At 42.5% G+C, this 19,272-nt stretch overlaps 2 protein-coding genes across 2 annotated transcripts in view; one reads left to right on the top strand and one right to left on the bottom strand.

The window, feature by feature from the left end:
- Positions 1–1,602, bottom strand: part of GNAZ (G protein subunit alpha z) — a 69,625-nt gene extending 68,023 nt beyond the window's left edge. The window contains exon 1 of the mRNA XM_029620129.1: positions 869–1,602. Coding sequence (XP_029475989.1) covers positions 869–1,591 — 723 coding nt within the window. The 5' untranslated portion in view covers positions 1,592–1,602. The remainder of the gene's footprint in view (positions 1–868) is intronic.
- Positions 1–19,272, top strand: part of RSPH14 (radial spoke head 14 homolog) — a 124,609-nt gene that overhangs the window by 89,113 nt on the left and 16,224 nt on the right. The window lies entirely within an intron of this gene.

The following is a 19,272-nucleotide window of genomic DNA, read 5'->3' on the forward strand; positions in this document are numbered from 1 at the left end:
AAATCTTTGTCACATAAGCCATGTGTAATGTTTATATAGAAATATTGTTGCAGTCTAAAAAATGATATGATAATTCTACCATAGTAACATAGTAGATGATGGATGAAAAATGCCAACTAGCCCATCCAGTCTACACAGTACAAGAAAATATCCCAGCTGCCAGGCACAGAACATGACCACTTGTAAGAAATATCTCCTAATCTAGGACCATTTGTTATCTTTCTCATTGTATGCTATCATCTTGGGCAGACAGTGTGGCCATTGCCCAAACATCCAACCTCCTAAGTCCCCTGCATAGTCTGCCAGACAGACCCAGCTGCTAAATGAATTCTGTCATCCAGCCTAATGCAGCTGTTGCCTGAACATCCAGACTCTGAGTTTTGCTGTATAACTTGCCAGACAGATCTGGCTATGCGAGCACCTTCGTTTGTTAGGATTTCTCCTTATCATGATGACCATACAAGATCCCTTATTTCATCCAGTATCTGGGTCCCCCTCCCATGTCTTCTGACCAAGCTTAATAACAATCTAAACAGCATCCAAAACTATTGAGGCTGCTGCTCAATCTTCCTGCCTCCTGAATCCCTGTGTCCATGCTGGATAGTACCTGGCCTCCACTACCTTGCCAACACCAACCTAATTGGTTTCTGGAGTGTTTAGCTTGCTAGTACCAACCTAGTTTCCCCATAGCCTGCTGTAGTGCTAGGTTGTGTTTACTTTCTCTGCCCTTTGTTTCATCAGAAAAAGAAAACACCACCTACACTACTATAGACCATGGATTAGTCCAATCAGTACCAATAGGCTACAAATCTGGCAGATGCATAAATCCAATATAGGAAGAGTAAATGGCGAAGTTGACTGCACTCACCGTTTGGTTGTCCTCATATAATTTCAAATCATAGCCACTCAATTCCACACAGAAGATTATTGCCGTAACTCCCTCAAAACAATGGATCCACTTTTTACGCTCAGATCGCTGCCCACCCACATCCACCATTTTGAAGGTTAATTCCTTGAAGGTAAACTTGTTCTCCACAATACCTGTGGTCATGTCCCGGGAACGCAAAATATCCTCTACAGTGGGGATATAATCTAGAGCAGCAATTCGTTCCAGATCATTCAAATAATAGGCAGCATTGTCTTCCAAGTGGTATTCATTAGAGCGGCAGAAGCACTCCTGCACACCAGGGTCTGCCCATAGCCTTTTCATGACTCCCAGGAGCTCTGGAGTGATCTCTCCTTTGCTTTCAGCAGGGCCAGTCAGGGCAAACAGTTGCACAGCATCATAAGCTCTGTCGGGGTTATGGAATTCAATCTTAAGGGTGGCCAGGGCCCGGATGATGCGTGTCAGCGAGTCAATAGCATTGTAAATAATGAGGGGCTTGTACTCCTTGCAGGCCTCTAGGTTGAAACCACCACTGTGGATGATTTTCATCTGCTTGACAATGGTGCTCTTGCCAGAGTTGCTCGTGCCCAGGAGCAGGAGTTTGATCTCACGACGCTGCCGCTGGCTTTCTGAGCGCAGGTGGCGATCAATCCTGCGGGAGCGCCGCGCTGCCTCTTTCTCCTCAGAGCTTTGCCTACATCCCATGGTACAGCAGACAGGAGCTGGAGAGGTGGTGAGCTCTCTCTCTTTCTCCCTTTCTCAGTAAGAGATATTCAATGGCTTTCAATCTTTGTGCTAGGTGTACCCTGTGAAAAAAAGTAGTATGATCCAATACCTGGTGGGCCAATAAGGACAATACCAACTAGTTCAGTCCTAGTAGGTGAGTGAAATCAAGCAGTAATATACCCACAAGTAGATGCTCTCAGTAACTCTCATGGCACTCCCCTGTCTTGGAGGTAGGCAGTGGCACATTCCTTTTAATAGAAGGACACTTCCCTTCTCCACTGTGTGACAGGATTTGTCAAATATCCTTTTCTTTTCTGCATAATTATTTCACTTCCTTCTGTCCAAAGGCAAGGAACGACATTCTCATCTGCTCCGCTTCTGTCTCACTTGCCTTTTTAATTGTATTTTCCAGTTGCCATGGTGATGCTGCTAGGTACAGCTGAAGATCTGCACTCGTTTCACTTATATCCTCTGTTTGATTTGCCTTTTATTTTTCCACCTCCTTCCTTTAGACAGATCCAGCTCCCACCTGTCAGGCAAAGAGAAAATAAAAACAAGTAAATTTGGAGACCCTTTTTTTTTTTCCTTTTCTTTAGGTACCCTTTATTCAAACCTTGATCTCCTTCCATTCTACAGCTTCCCTCGCTACCCTCCCCCAGTGCAGGAACCAGATGGGCTGCAATAAAAACTCACAAGCAAACACAGGAGATTCGGTGCTATACAGTGCAGAATAACTGTTAAGGCCTTGGGAGAAATGTCTGCTTCCAGCTCTAACAAAATACAGCCTGATCTCGCCATTCTCTGCCCTTCTGTTATTGAAACAAACATACTCCACAGCCAGGCAGCCCTGCTCCACCCATCCCTGTTCTCACCAGTTTTCCTGCAGCTGAGAGAGATGGAAAAGCAGTGTCTGCCTCCACCCTCCTCCCCCTCGCCCACATTCAGAGCTGCCAGAGACCTAGGTAGGATCACCCTGCACCCCTTCTCATCAACGGAAGAAAGGTTTTGGATTTCACCGAGGATTGATCCGTCAGGGAAGAAGATTACGCAAGAACAGTTATTGAATTTTTGCAGGAAACAATTGGAATTGACAACCTGTGGGTTAGGCCTTGTCATATTGTACTGTATCTGCCGGATCAATAAGGTCAGGACTGAAAGTCTTGTATTCCTGCCTGTCCCTAGCAAACATGCATACTCACGTCTTTCTTTTTCACACTTGCAAGCACATTTTCCTCTCACGTATCTTTTTCTTTGCTCTCAATCATGTACAATCTACTATCTTTCTCTAACACTTTCTATTTTGTCTACTCTTTTGCTGAGTCCCATGTTGCTTCTTTTGTCTCTCTCCTTCCTTTATCCATCTCTTTCTCTTTGTTGTTCTTTCTGACCCCTATCTCTTTCTCTCTTCCCTTTTCAATAATAGTCAAAGAGTTTAGGCTTTGAGGAAGTGTGCATCTTCGTTCCCAGGAGGAGTCCCTTTAAAATGTGCAGGTTATGAGAGAGTCTCAACAGAAATTAGGTGCCATCGGCCTGATTAAAAGAACTTCCAAACACATTTTGATTATATTACACCCTATGAGCTCCAGAAGGAAGCTCTCTTTGGCACAATGAAAGTATTGAGGAGAGCATTAGTTAAATTTGACAGCTTGATATTGTACTCAACGTACCCTAGTTTAAGAGTAAGGTTCATTCCTGTCAGGGTATGCGTAAAATAAATCCATTTGGAGACACTGTTCCTAGAAAGATCTTTCAGTGAATGATGGCAGATTTCTCTATTTTCCAGTAGAGAATAGTATAGAAATATTGACTATGGGAGAGGTCATAACTCCACCCTTTGGAACCCATCTCAACAGGAAGTTCCCTGAGCAATCGCTTGAGATAGAGGCAGTTCTTGCAAATCTATTGTATGCAGATCTATTGCATGCATATTCATCATAATTGTTTATTTATTAAAGCTCTTCCAACGTGAAAGATTTCAGAACATGTTACAGACAAGATGCAGATATTCTGAAAACCTGTCTGATCAGATGTGTCCTGAGGACTGGGTTGTGAGAACTCCTGCTGTTGAATATAAATCTATGATTTTTTAATAATGATTGCTTCTTCAGATGGAGCACATATTCTTAATTCTTGTTTTAAGGAATATAGTAAGTAGACATTGACCCAAAGTCTTGTTTTTATGTTAAATATTGGCAAGTTTGGTGGGGGTAGCAATAAAACCAGATAGCTGAGTAGTTTTTAAACTGCCACCCAAAGGAAAAGGGCAAATGTTCACAGCATGAACTGGTTGCTGGTTGCAGAAATTGAGAAAGCAAGGTTATAGCTAGGGCAGAAGCTGTGCAAGTTCCCTTTTCAGGTTTTTCTCCTAAGGGCAGCCTCAAAGTCTTGTGTATTCTGTATACACAGTAGGCAAGAAAACCATTCCTTTCTTCTCCTCCTCTTTAACCCTTCCTTAGAAACTGGACATACCAGCAATAACCTTGTTTCATGTAGTTTCTTCCTATCTTCTAAACTTTTCAAGGACACAGTTTTTCTTCTCTGGCTTCAGCACACAGAGTTGGAAGGCCGATCTGAAGTAAACAGACATCATTACAAAGAAGGAACACCATTCTTCTCCAGAAGGTTCTCAACATTTCTGTATATGAACATTTAATTGTCACACTCTACAACAATTGCCATACGGTACAATAAGACCCTAACCAAAGAGCTTACAGTCTGAATGGGTGCCCCAGGCAATGAAAGATGAAATGACTTTCTTAGGGTCACAAGTGCCAGTGGAAGGAGCAGGATTTGGAGGCTGGTCCCAACCCATTACTCTAAGCACTAGGCCAGAGGTAGCCAACCTTCCATGTACCAAGAACCAAAAAATTGGAATGCACAATGGGAAAGATCCTCACATTTTAAAAAAAATGAGGGGGGAGATGGGAGTACTTTCTTCCAATCCTGTCCTCGCAACTCTCGCTCTTTCTCACAATCTCATCCTGTTCCCATTAGTCTCTCTCGAACCCTCACTCTCCCCAAGTCTTTTAATCCTCCCACCCTCTCCCCATCAGTGTCTCTCCATTCCCCCACCCTATCTCCACCAGTATCTCTCTTTCAATCCCATTCTGTTCCTCCAATCTCTCAATCCTCCTACCAGTCTCTTTCCACACCAATCTCTCTCAATCCTCCCTCCATGTTCCCACATGATTCTGACCTGCATCTCCCTCTCTCGCCCACGCTCTGCCCCAATGTCTGCCTTTCTCTCTCTTGTACTATCAGTCTCTCTCAATCCCCACCCTGCCCCTACCAGCGTCTCTCTCAGCAGCGCCAGCATAACATTCCCCAAACCCCACAAGAAGAATGACAGGGGTGCAGTGGCTACATTAACTCTCCCTCCCCACCACTTCTGCTACTCTTATCTCTCTCTCTCCTCACTTCTGCCCACAACCACTTCTGCCCTCATACCCTCCTCACTTCTGCCCTTATCTCTCTCTCCTCACTTCTGCCCACAGCCACTTCTGCCCTCATACCCTCCTCACTTCTGCCCTCATACCCTCTTCTCTGTTCCCACTCCCTCATGCTCTCTCCCTCTGACACTTCTCTCCAGTGTCCTCTATGGCTCTCTCTCATACACCTTCTTGCATTCATCCCTCTTGCATTGCCCCCCTCTCCTAACCCCGTGTGTCTCTCTCAAATCCTTCCCCATCCAATCACCATCTCTGACTCCACCCCTCCACTCTCATCACACCTCTAGCTTCATTTCTCTCCCCTGCCCCTCCCCCTTAATCACTTCTAGTTTTCTCTTCCTTCCACCTTCACCACCTATGATTGTCACCCATTCTTAGTCTCCCTTTTATTCCCACTGGATTTCTCATGGCCCCAGCCCCATCATCACCTCTACCCCACCATAACACTATTTTATTTTTTCACCCTCACCCAATCATCCCTGCTGAACTTCTTGCACACATACCTTCCTCCTGGCTTTCCCACACCCCTCTGCTGCCTTTCCCCATTCTTTTGAACCCCTTCTACCCCCATCCTTGCCTCTCTCATGGCCCCCCCCCGCCCCCATACATAGTTCTCATATACCACCCTATCCCGGCCCTCTCTCCACCCTCTATTTCCCCCATCCAGGATTAGCCTGTTTCTTCTGACATTGGAGCCAGGTGACAAACCTAGTTCTGTCGTTGTCGCTTTTTGGGGATGTAACTGGTTAGGTTCTGTCAGTGTAGCTAGCTAACTTGTGATTATGCTGTACTTCCAGCAGGGTTTATAGTGATTCACTCTTTGACTTATACAAGGCTGACATCTCGTATGCAGCAAGCATTTGGATGTTTTGCTCCAGGCCTCTCCAATAGATCTGATATTCTTTTGGAATTATGCTAGCTGCAGTTTCAGAAAAAGGCATGGTTATTTGTTCAGGGATTACACTTAATCAGTGTATAAACTTCCAGGATGTACTGTTAGTAAAATTAGTTATTTTGTGTTTTATCATGTAGTTTTTAATTGTGGTTGTTAGTTATGGTACAATATCGGCACGCGAAAAACAAGCGCTCATGATTGAGCACCCACTTTCCTAACACGTGCCATCCACTTGTCCCGGGCGAGCAATGCAGTAGGCTGAGGAGCTGTGGCGTTAAAAAGGAGGCACTAGGGGAAATTGTGCATCCCTAGTGCCTCCTCGGCATTGGATGCCCAGGAGAAGTGGCTGTGCGCAGCTTAGGAAAACGGATGCTCAATTTTATGAACGCCTGCTTTCCTAACCCATGCACAGCCACAGGTTAGGAAAATGGACGCTCGTAAATTGAGCGTCTGTTTTCCTAACCTGACTGCTGTCAAGCCTTTTATTTTTTCATGTTGCTGCTTTCTGTGTTTCCTCCGATTTAATATCGCGGTGATATTAAGTTGGAGGAACCACAGAAAGCAGTATTTTCTGCTTTTCTGTTAAAGCTTTGGGGCACCGCAAGACTTTAACGCCAGCTCCGGGCTGGAATTAATTTCTGAGTATTAAAATGTGCACGACAGGAACACGGTTATTTTTTACATGGGGGTACTAGCTAATAGCCTCATCAACATGCCATTTACATATGATGAGCGCTATTAGCTATGCTCTGGTTTGGACATGCCAGCCTGAGCACATGATATTGCATTGGCCTGTATGTGTATTTTTTATTGTACCTCACCTTGAGATTTATTGAGAGGGTGAGTTATCAAATTGAAATAATAAAATACATAAGATAAATGTTAATGTTTGAGTTCTCTCATTTTTACTTTTGGGAAGATCCAACTGGTTGGATTTTGACATTGTTGCTGTTGGTGGAGGGGAGTTATTGTTTATTTACATTTATGGATAACATTCCAAAGCACTTGAGGCAATTTACAATAAACAAATTATCAATTATAACATAAAATGTCACAATAAAATAAAACCATATAACAATCTCAACAGATATTCATAAATGCCAAAAATGTAAACATATAATAGAAAAGTATTTTCAAGAAGGCTCAACACCCAGTAAAAATGTTGCTAGCAGAAAATGTTTTTTACGGGTTATCATAAGGCTTGGGAATAACTGCACACAGCAGCAGCTACTACCCTTAAGAGAAACATGGGTGTAACCTGCACGGTGTGGCAGATACTACAATAAGAAGGTTGCTGGGCAGACTGGATGGACCATTTGGTCCTTTTCTGCTGTTATTACTCTGTTACTATGTAAATATGTAAAAAGAAAAAAACTAAGCATTCTCTAAATCAACAGTTAATATACAATAATAGTCATATTAACCACCCAATCTACCTCCCAGCATAGTGTATCCCTCAGGTTATTCCAACTCCCCAAGCCATTTATTCATTTGCTTCTAGAGTCCCTCCCATTGACACCTCCTGCCTCCTAGTCTTCAAAAAAAAGTTCCAACATCGAAAGGCATGTTGAAACATCCATGTCGTAATGTGTTACCTAAATTGCAAATAATCTTTCTGAATTCTAATTTTGTCTGATAAACTATTCTATTATCTTGGTGTGACAATAGAAAAAGCCTTTCATCTAGTTCTCTCTAGGGCATACCTTTCCCTTCCCTGGGATACAAAAGAGGCCTTTTGTGATGATCTGAGGGATCTGCCTGGTATAAAGAGTGACATTCTGCCTGAAAGATAATCTAGGCCTAGCCCATGAGTTGTCTTAAAGATGGATATAAGAATCTTGAATTTAATGCAAAATTCGATAAGGAGTCAATGCAGGCTCTTCAAAATGGGGGACACATGGTCTCTCATTTTTAAGTCCCCCACTATTCTAGCTGCCTCAACAATTTCTGAGGTAAACCAGCATAAACAGCATTGCAATAGTCAAGTCTTGCCATCTTAAGTGATTGCACTATTGTTGCCTCTTCATAAAGGGATAAATATAGGCAAATTTTACAAATTTCCCATAGTTGGGCAAAGGCAGATTTAATCATGGCTCAAACTTGTAAACATATAGTTAACCCCAAATCAATCAGAACTCCCGGATAATTGACAAATTGGAAACCCTTGGTCATTTAATTGTACCTAGAACCTTGAATCTGGTTCGATATAACCCCTCTCCCACAATAACTCTGTTGTAAATATATTCAATTTGAATCTGCATTCCTACACCAATTCAATATCCTTTCCAAACACTGATGAATCCCTTCCAACTCTTCTACACCTATCAATGTTATGGGAAAAAGTACCTGCACATAGTCTGTAAATATATTATATTTTAGGCTTTTTGATTTTAAGATCCTACATAATGATTCTATATAAAGGTTATAAAGGTTATAAAGGAATTGGGACAACACTGACCCTTAGGGCAGTCCACATGATAAAGACCAGAGAGCAGAGGAATAGCTACCCATGGACACTTTTTGGAATCTCTCCTTGAGGATTGCAATAAACCACCTTAGAACCAATCACCCGAACCCCACTGCCTTCAATCAATCAGCCAAAAGGTCATGATTGACCATATCAAAGGTGGCAGATAGGTTCAGGAGGATAACTACCACCTCTCCACTGTCATCTAAAATTCTGAGGAGCTCATCTAACAGAGTAGTCAGAATTGTCCATGTGCTGAAATATGACCAACAAGTTCTCTTAGGTAAGATAAGATGTCCACCAACTGAAAAGAAACAACCTTTTCAATAACCTTTCATTTAAAGACTAGATGTGAAATTAATCAGTAATGCTCTTTGACTAAAGGGTCCATGTTAGACTCTTTCAATAAAGATGTTACTACTGATTTTTTAGCATGAAGGGAAAAAAACATTCTATTAAAAAAAAAAAAAAAAAAAGCAGCATTCGCTGTTGTCTTCACCATATCTAACATACCTTCCTATGAATTTTTAATCTAAAGGGCAAGTATTCAAGTCACACTTACTAGACTTTAATTTGCCTAAAATCTCCTTTAACGAATGACTACTAACTAATCCAAAACAGATTCAGCACCTCTTGGCATGTGTTAGTGTGTCTTTCTCTAATTCACACATCCTTTTAACACCCTGGGTTTCTTCACCTTCTCCCCCTGACTCCATTAAAGGTGTACTATCAAATCCTTATTAATTGTAAGAGTTTGGAAATGACATGCAAATTGATACAAACAAATATGAAAGATTCCAACTGTTGTGTATCAGAATGTGCTGTAAGGCATTTCACCATATAGAATAATTATTTTTGCTTATTTTGCAACTGATTTATAAAGTTAAGGAATTATGCTTGCTTTAACATTTTGATTGCTTTTGAATAATTAACATGTTTTTTTTACAGTCAAGTTTAGATAAATCTGTCTTCTCAGAGGGCCAATGACATTCTAACCTCCCCTCTTCTTATTTCAGTGCTCTCAACTAAAAAATCAAGGTGCTGGCTTCTTACCATGTAGAACCAAAGTTTGCTTTTAGTGCAATTGATTCTAACACCCTACTTATTTTCCCAAATTGCCATTAAATTATCCATTCCACAGCATGTTACTAGTTGGGTTCTTTCCTTGTGACTGTTAGCAGGATGTTGGTGGTTGAGTTTTCTCATTTGTAACTGTTGAGAGGGTGTTACTAGTTTGGGCTTTTTCATTGTAACTGGAGAAGAAACATTACTGGGTTGGATTCTGCTATTGTGGCTATTGGGGGAAAATTGCTGGTTGAGTTCTCTCATTGTGATTGTTGGGGGAACGTTACTGTTTGGGCTTTTGCATTTTCTGTGCTGGGGGAATATTACTGGTGGGATTCTGATAATACCTGTGTGTCGAGAGAGACTGTTTTTTGAAGGAAATTCTTATTTCTGATTTTTTTAAATTTTTACATCTGTGCATTGTGATATTTGTAGTCCTCCTTCTTCCACCTGAAATTAGCACTAGAGGTAGTGAATCAGAATGGGGTGGCAGAAAGCCAAGTGTGGCCTAAAGTCTCCCTTCAGAAAACAATTGTTGTGGCTGCGTTTCTGGGTATCTCAGTAAGGAGATATTAGATGACTGGCTTTTGACAGTCTGTGAAGATGAACAAGTTCCCCATGTAGATCTGGTTATAGGCATCATGTGGATTAACAGCTTCTTACTGTTCTTTTGTGTCATAAGTCTTCATTCACAGCTACCTGAAGACTTCTCCCTTCCCATCTAGCTCATATCATAGAAACAGTTCTCAGTCAGAGGTCAAAGCTTGTGGTTTCCTCCCTGCCACCAGAACTTAGATGTGCAGCCTGAGGCTGGTCAGTAAGTAGGGGTTGCATGCACTATTCTAGCATTAGTTATATTACCTTTCCTTGTCAGCACCAGCTGCACTAAGAGTATTTCTGTGTATGGGTGGTTAGAGTTATGCCTTTCATCATCAAGATGATGCATGGTGAAGTGTTCTAAATGTTTAATGGTATAAAACTTAGTGACTATAAATACTGAACTCTTGGATGTGACATTGCTCTAGGAACAGGTAGCTTTGACTGACTAAACTTATGACAGTAAGTCAAAATACATTTTCAGTTTTGAGGACACAATTTAGTTAATCAAAATAATTTATAATAAAACTATAAATGGGAGGGAAAGTTACAAAGTCAATTATCCGAGTGAATTGGCCTGTCTGAAAATTGCCCTTCCCTATCCAATACAAGTGAGCTAAAAACCCTACGTTTCCTGACCAGTGAAACAGTGATTCCACATGGAATTCTCTAAAGTGTGCTCAACACTGACCGTTCCCTGGTGTGTGAAGCGGCTATTCATGGAATTCTCTAAAGTGTGCTCAACACTGACCGTTCCCTGGTGAGTGAAACGATTATACGTGAAATTCTGTAAAGTGACCTAAAAACTGACATTCCCTTTCGAGTGAAATAGTGATGCTACATGGAATTCTCTAAAGTGAGCTAAAAATAGATGTTCCCTGGCAAGGGAAACTCTACATAGAATTCTCTAAAATATACGTGATGTTCAACCACCTGACTGCCCATGCAAAGCACCTAGTTGCTTTTAGCATGTATACTTTTCACCAGCTGATCTTCAAAGAGATAAAAGTGAAAGTTTCAGCTAGTCAGAATTGCTGTATTTAAAACTGCCCTCAAGGAGTCATCTCCAGAACTATTTTTTGAGGTAAAACGGTGTTTTATGGGCAGAAATGGCCTGTCCAAACACAGGGGGAAACCATGTGTACGTCAGGTTTGCCTGAACTGAAAGGCTGCATTCTTGGGGATAGAACTGGGGATAGAGTTGAAATTTATGCACGTAAATGTTCATAAAAATGCAGATAATTTAGCAGGTGTAACTTGTGTGGGTAGATTTGGGGGGTTAATTTTCAAAGTGAACTTATGCACGCAAGTACTCTTTGAAAATTGGTGCAACTTCTGTGCGTATTTGCTAGTTATGTGTGATGTTACCAATCATTTCCTTAGGGAGCAATCTGGTAACAGCTTGCATAAATTTTTAGTGAAATGTAAACTGAAAATTTACACCAATTTTCAAAGGGAAAGTACTTGCATACTTTACCTTTGAAAATTATCTCACCAATGCTACCTGCACACATTTTCACTTCTAATTTGTGTCCAGAAATTTTTCAGTACACACATACTTTTGAAAACATAAATATATGTAACCAGGCAATACACGCATAAGAGTGGATTTTCAAAAATGTTATCCCTGTAAAAGTAGCATAGATCATAGCCATTTTCAAAAGCCTATTTACATGCATAGAGTCGTATATAAAAGAATCCGTTTTCAAAAGCCCACTTAGACACGTAAATCCTTTTCAAAATTACCTCCAGTAGTTTGCCATTTCCATGATGAAAGCATTGGTTGAGCTGTGGAAGTGCCTTTGAAAATAGCCCTCCCTGTGTTTATATGGGCAATGGTGGTGTAGTCCAGATTTTCTGCATTCCTCTTCCTTCTTGGAAGTAACACAAATCACCTTCTTGGTGATGTAAAGTAATTAGTTGAAAATGTGTTTTGATATTTATGTGCAAATCTCTTCATTAGCACAGGCCAGGGCAAGTTTTGAAGTTCTCTTTCCCAATTAAGAAGTTTTAGCTTTAATTATTTGAAGTTCTCTTGAGATATTGTGACAGTTCCAGAAGAAAGTCCTGGGGGCCATTGGGATCCTGAATGGCAGGGGTGTGAATTGAATCAAACACTGCAAGAACCGATGGTAAACACCTGAGCATGGGATGTGAGCTGGAAGCTGAAGTACATTGTGCAAGAAACAGGAGAAACTGAAAGTTTCTTTCTGTAATCTAAAGCTAGAGGAGCCCTGGGAGTTCTTTCCCTCTACTTTTTTTCTTTTGTACATGAACCTTACACACACAAACATGCATGCGGTGGCAAGCAGACCTAGGTTAGTATTCTGTAATCCGTGTGTATGATATACAGGTGTTTTATAAAATCTGCAACATACGCACGTTTGTAGGCTTATGTGTGAATGCATGCATGCATTGAAAGAACATACTTTTCCGACTTATTTAAAAAAAATATATGCGTTTGGATTTTATGTGTGAAACTAAAGTAGGACTTGTGTGCGTAAATCAAACACGCGCGCGTCAAATAAATTACCAGTTTTACCAATTAGTCCACCAGTTCGCCCAGCCCTTCTCCAGGTCATCGAGCTCCTCCTGCTTTTTCAGCCTGAACTCCCCCGAGTTCACCCAGCCCTTCCCACCCAGTCAGTACAATACAATAAGCACCTTTAATATCATTTACTTCAGATAATGAGCAGGTGTAAAATTTTGCGAAGAAGTCGCTAAATCTGCTTGCAGAAGTGCCTTCTTAAATGGCAACTTGCGTGCATAAATGTTGGCCCCGTCCCTGAATGCCCCTAGACCGCCCCCTTTTTACGTGCGTATATATGTGTGTGCAAGTGAAAATGCAGAATACGCAAGTAGAGGCTACTTACCCGTGATTATGCTAATTGTTATGTGCATAACATTTTGAAAATTCACCCCAAAAGTACGGAGGTAAACTCCCTCAGTTTCATTAAACCAATCTCAGACGGCAAACTCTAAGATATGGAGGTCAAGGATGTATGGGTTTCTACCAAAAATGAAATTTTTCTGGGCTCATTGATGATGTTCCTACATCCCTTTCTATCCGCCCTCTGCTGCTTTAACAAGGAAACGTGTTCCATCCTTCCTGCGATCATTTGCTTTGCTACAATATTATGTGAGCACAGTGACATTGGCTTGCTTCAGGGCTGGGTATCGGTGGTTTAGATAAAGACGAGCAAGAGCAATCATTTTTTTTTAATGCACATAGAGAGGAGGCTGGAGCAGCAGAAAAAAAATGCCGATACAAGGCCAGCATCCCTAGGGAAGGTCATTTTCCTGTATCAGCAGCCCTCCTCCCTTTTCATTCACTCTCTACACAACGTAACATTTTAGCTTGCAATGAAACCAGCAACAACAAAACCCTTCGCCATTCTCTGAACAGAATAGCTCTCTAAAATCCCCCACCTTCCCCACCCTTTTACATTCCTGCTTTATTCAGAAAATACATGGGAGAAGAAGCCTTAGGAAAAAGAGCGATGCAATTTGAAGATGCTGTGTATTACACTTACCTTTTCACAGGCAGTCAGGCAGGCAGCCTCCACCTCTTGCATCCATCCATTTAAATGCACAAATGAGAGCTGTCCCCCCAGCTTTCTGCTGGCCTTTTTTCACATCACCATCTGGGTCTTGCCTAGAGAAAATGCCTGAGATTTTTCCTCTCTTTTTCTCTTGAGCCCTTTTCCAAAAAAAAAAAAAGGACTTGTCTCTTCTTTCTCCTCTGTGCTCCCCTGATGTGAAATAGGGAGCTGGTTTATGATTACAGCCAGAAGGCTGGGGAGGGAAACTGTTGGTTGACGGAAATGGGGGGGCGTCAAAGGCATATATCTTGTTTCCAAGTCAACAGAAGATGGGGTAGAGCTATCTTTCCAGCGATAACAGGACCACACTCTAGAGCAGCGCTATCTGAGTAAGATGCCTGCTAACCTAAGAGAGAGCCCTGTATTCTGCAATTGGTTAGCAAAGATGTTGTTGCATAGATTGACTTGGGGTCTGTCCAGTGAAACTGCAAGAAATTCATTGCTGCTTAGCAGGAGAGAATAAAAAAAAGCAATGTTGGAAGCATACTCACTACAGCCGTTCTCTTCCCTTCTTCTTCTCCTCCCCTTGCTTGCTTTGTATCCCTCTGGTATATTTGTGTGGCTTGAGAGATATTCTGCTGGTATATACTATATGTCCTTTCTGAGTCAGCAGGCTCCATCCACACCGTACATTAATAAGAGAAGGAATACATTTGTATCACTTAGGAATGTCTAAATTACTGTTGAGTTATTCCTCCATACATGAATGCTGTTCCTAAAGTCAGAAATAAACGTGTGTAACTCCATGAAGGATATTGTCCAAATAAATGCATGCCATTTCTCCCAGTTAAATTTTGTCTCTGCTTGCATCTGTTTCTCTTTTTTAGCTTTTGTAATTCTCCTGCTTTCTTTTCCTCCCCCAGTATTTTTCTCTCTCTCTCTCTGCTCTCTCACTTCCCTCCTGAACCCCCTCTTAGCCAATGAGTAAGGAATCTCTAAATAGAAGGCACCTTGCCTGGCATTTTAGCAACACAGGAAAAGTGGCAGTGTCAGGAACATTAAGTGGCCTATGCTCTGACCCTCACACACAAATTGTGTGTGCTAAAAATGTAACATGCACTCTAAAACAACAGGCAATGCACCTGGGGTGGGCACAAGTTTCAGTTTCCCCTTGAAGCTTTCAGGCCTCTCTTTATATTTCTTGCATATACTAAGAAAAGAATCGAAAGTCTTCTAACCTAGATATGTTCGGAAGTGACATAAGCGCACGCAAGTGTGCACAGGCTCCCACACACCATCTTGTTGTTGCCCGGCTGGAGGAGACCCGAGATAGGGCTTTTTCTGTTGCTGTTCACATTTATTGCAACAGGCTTATTGAGGACACACAGCTCTTTAAGAGGTCTTTAAAAATGTACCTACTTCAACAGGCTTTTCAATGAGCTTGTGAGCAGTTCTCATTAAGTCTTGCAGCTGGTGATGTTTTGTTGTCTTTTGTTACTTTGAATTGTTTTATATGTATGTACAGTTGTTACCTGCTTGGAACATATGACACAGGTGGGCTATAAGTTCTTTTAAATAAATAAGCACATGCATGCACACAGGCCCCCATCTATACAGGCTCCCCAGGTACACACACTCGCAGGCTGAGGCATACACATACAGACCAGACTACCTGAGCAATGCCAGACACTTTTTCCTAATACCATATAAGTCTACCCCAAAGTTAATTCAGACCATTGCCCTTCATGGATCGAAACAGAATGGTTAGCAGAATATAAGTTTTGCCATACTGGGTCAGTTCAAAGGTCCATCAAGCCCAGTATCCTATTCCAGCAGTAACCGATCCAGATCACAAGTACCTGGCAGGTTCCCAAAGAGTCAATAGGTTCCATGCTGCTTATCCCAGGAATAAAAAGTAGATTTCCCCAAGTCCACCTTAACAATGGTTGATTGACTTTTCTCCCAGGAACTTGTCTAAACCTTTTTTAAACCCAGCTACACTAACAATTTTCAGCACATCCTTTGGCAGTGAATGCCAGAATTTAATTATGCATTGAGTAAAAAAAATATTTTCTCCTAATTGTCTTATATGTATCACGTAGTAAGTTGACTGGATGTCCCTTGGTCTTTGTACTTTTTGAAAGAGTAAACAACTGATTAGCGTTTACTTGTTCCATTCCACTCGTTATTTTATAGATCTCTATCATATCTCTCCTCAACTGTCTCTTCTCCAAGCTGAAGAGTCCTAACCTCTTTAGCCTTTCCTCATAGGGGAATCCTTCCATCCCCTTTCTCATTTTAGTCTTCCTTCTATGCACCTTTTCTAATTCTGCTGTATCTTTTTTGAGTTACAGTGACCGGAACTGCACACAATACTCAAGATGAAGTCACACCATGGAGCAATACAGAGGCATCATAATAGTCTCTGTTTTATTTTCCATTTCTTTCCTAATAATTCCTAGCATTCTCTATGCTTTCTTGGCCACCACCGCACACTGAGAAGATGCCTAGTTCCTTTTCCTGGGTGGTGACTCCCAAAGTGGACCTTGCATCGTGTATGTTGCGCTTGGAGGTGGACCCTTGTCCTGGAGCAGTGTAGAACGGCTCCCTGGTAGGGACCAGGAAGCACCTGCCCCCAGGGGGCAGAGCACAGAAGGAGACAGAGGCTAGGAAGAGCTTCACCACTGGAAGCCTGCGGTCCCCCCGGGTGGAGCCCATAGGGACCCGGGCCGCTTGGAATTAGGTGGGCCTCGCAAGGTCTCCTGGAGAGGTAGTAGAGATGCGTGCCCACGAGCAGCAAGGGATCAGTCAGTCACTAGGCTGTAGGCCTGGAGAATCAGGGAAGGCCAGTACAGCGTAGGCGATGACAAGGCAAGGGACAAAGCCAGAATCAAGAGACGTGGTCAATGGCTGCCAGGGTCAGGTTCCGAGGATCAGTTCAAGGAGTGTCAGTCAAAGCAGGGGTCAGATACCAGGAATCAGTCTGAGAGTAGTCAATGAAGCAGGGGTCAGGTTCCAGAAGTCAGACGAGGTCACGAAGGCAGGCAGAGGTCAAGATCCAGGCAGCGAGCAGAGTGGTCAATGCAGCAGGCAGAGGTCGGTACCAGAGACTCAGTCTAAAGTTACTACCTGGGAAGACTGGACAGACAGACGCTGGAACAAGACTGGAAGAAGACTGTGAACTCGGAGGCAAACTAGTACACATGCAGTGCCGACTCGATTGCCAAGGCAAGGAAGTGCAGGCAGGAACTTCCTTAAGTAGTACGTTCAATCAGGGCGTGCCGTGAAGCTAGGATCCACCCCAGGCCCTACAAGAGACCGGGCAGCCTGCGCGCGGGTAGGGGCATGGCCGACGTGGGACGCCGAGGCCTGGAGGAACTCGCAGCTGCCGCTGGGGAGGCCGACCCATTACCTGCAGAGGAGCTAGTGAGGTGAGCAGGCCCGTGCGCGGGCTGAGCGCGGACGGGGCGTGCAACAGTGTAGCTATAATTTGGGTTACTTTCCCTAAATGTATCACTTTGCACTCTGTCCCCATTAAATGTCATCTGCTGTTTGCATCCCCATTCTCCCAGTCTTGCAAGGTCCTCTTACAATTTCTCACAATCCTCTTGTGATTTAAAAACTTTATAATTTTGTTTCATCAGCAAATTTGATCACTTCATTCATCATTCCCATATCTAGGGCATTTATGAATATGTTAAAAAAAACAGTGGTCCTAGTACATATCCTTGGGGCACTCCACAATCCACCTTTCTCCAAACATGGGTAGCCAGTGGAATTTTGCAAGCAAAGGAGAGGCTCTTTCAACTTAGATTTTCACATAATCCATCATAGTGCCATATTGTGTAATAACTGAAGTTTATGGTTAGCCTATCTGGCGACTCCATATACAGAATAATAAATAAAACTTCTCTTAGCAGGGATCATCATGCTGCCTTTATAATGAGAACAATATCTTAGACTTTTCTTTTTATTACTAGTGGTGTGTCACTTCTCTTACTGCTAATATTTCTCTAGTGATCTTATCTTAATATGTATTTATTGCAACATACATACATAAAGCAGCTACTGATATTGGAGAGTCCAAAACTCTTCTCTAACTGCTGGGTTCTTAAAAAGTTTTATCAAGCAGTTGCTGTAATGGACCCTGCTCTAAGGTAGTCTCTCAAGTGGACAGAAAGACCTTCCCCTGTGCAGTTACCCCCTAATGGGCTAATTTTTAAAGCCCAGAGCATGCCGAAACTGGGAGATATGTGCTTGGCTGGGCATTTTCAAATGCTCGTAGCCACGCGTGTATCTTCCGGTACATGCACAACAAAGTTTTCTTTCTTTAAAAAATGGGTCGGTCTGGGGGTGGAGTGTGAGCGGGCCAGGAGTGCATCATTAAGGCACTGTCCCGTTGCTGGGTGCGCCGGGATCGATGGAGCCGCACAAGTTGCTGCTGCTCCAGCCCTCGGGTAAGTAGCAAAACAAAAAAAAAAAAAAATAGAATAGTCAGTGGGGTTTTAGAGGTGGGGATGATTAGGGGGAAAGGGAGGCAGGTTAGCTAGGGGGTTTAGGAAGTTCGCTCCTTTACTGGAGTGGATTGGGAGGGAAATGGGAATCTGGCCATTCGCATCGCCACGCACTACTTAAAAAATTGCCCCTTCCATGCGTGTCGGCATTTAGCGTGCATGTGTGCACCGAAATAAAATCAGGCAAGTCGGAGGGTGCACAGAAAAGCAGTTTTTACTGCTTTTCTGTGCACTTTCCCGGTGCCGGCAGAAACTAGCGCCTACCTTTGGGTAGGCGCTAATTTCTTAGAGTAAAATGTGTGGCTTGGCTGCACATTTTACTTACTGTATCCCGCGCGCATACCTAATAGGGCCATCAACATGCATTTGCATGTTGAGGGCGCTATTAGGTGCCGCGGGTTGGATGCGCGTTTTCTGCCCCATACTGAATAAGGGGTAAGGGAAAACGCGCGTCCAAGAGCAGGCTAACAGTGCACTCCGTCGGAGCGCACTGTTAGCCTGCTCTCAGGCCGATACAGTACAGTGCGCTCCGATGGAGCGCACTGTACTGTATCGGCCTGAGAGTTTGGCTTCTTGTGATTTCCAGTTCAGTTTTTGTCTGCACGTTTCAATTTATATTTTATGATCTCTTTATTCTGTATTTGATGTCCTGCTTATGTGACTGAGGCTTTAGGTATTCAGCTGGCTTGTAGTTTCTGTGTAGGGATTTACAACAACCTGGCTTTAATCTGTTTTCCTATTAGGAGGTGTATTGGTGTTTAGTGCCTGATGTAATATTTGCAGTATGGCTTTTTCATAGGTTGAGTACTGGCAGTTATGATATGGAAGGCTTGCTATATTGGAATTGTAGTTCAGTTTATTCCTGGCTTTCTGTGGGCCAAGTCCACACCCAATACACTTTACCATAGGCCTAATACCATATGGGATCTAGTAAATTGCCTTGATTACTATGAGAAAGGTAGTTTATTAAGTCTATTAAACTATTATTATTGAAAGTGTGGTTTTTTTTGCAGTGTATGCTTCTATAATATATATGTTGTTGTGAGTGATATTTTTACTTCAGAAGATTGTACTTTGAATGTCTATTTTCTATATGCAATCTGCCTTTTTAGGTTGGGGAAGTTATTACAT

The sequence above is a fragment of the Rhinatrema bivittatum genome, chromosome 11 (assembly GCF_901001135.1).
Source record: "Rhinatrema bivittatum chromosome 11, aRhiBiv1.1, whole genome shotgun sequence".
In the NCBI taxonomy this organism is placed as follows: Eukaryota; Metazoa; Chordata; class Amphibia; order Gymnophiona; family Rhinatrematidae; genus Rhinatrema; species Rhinatrema bivittatum.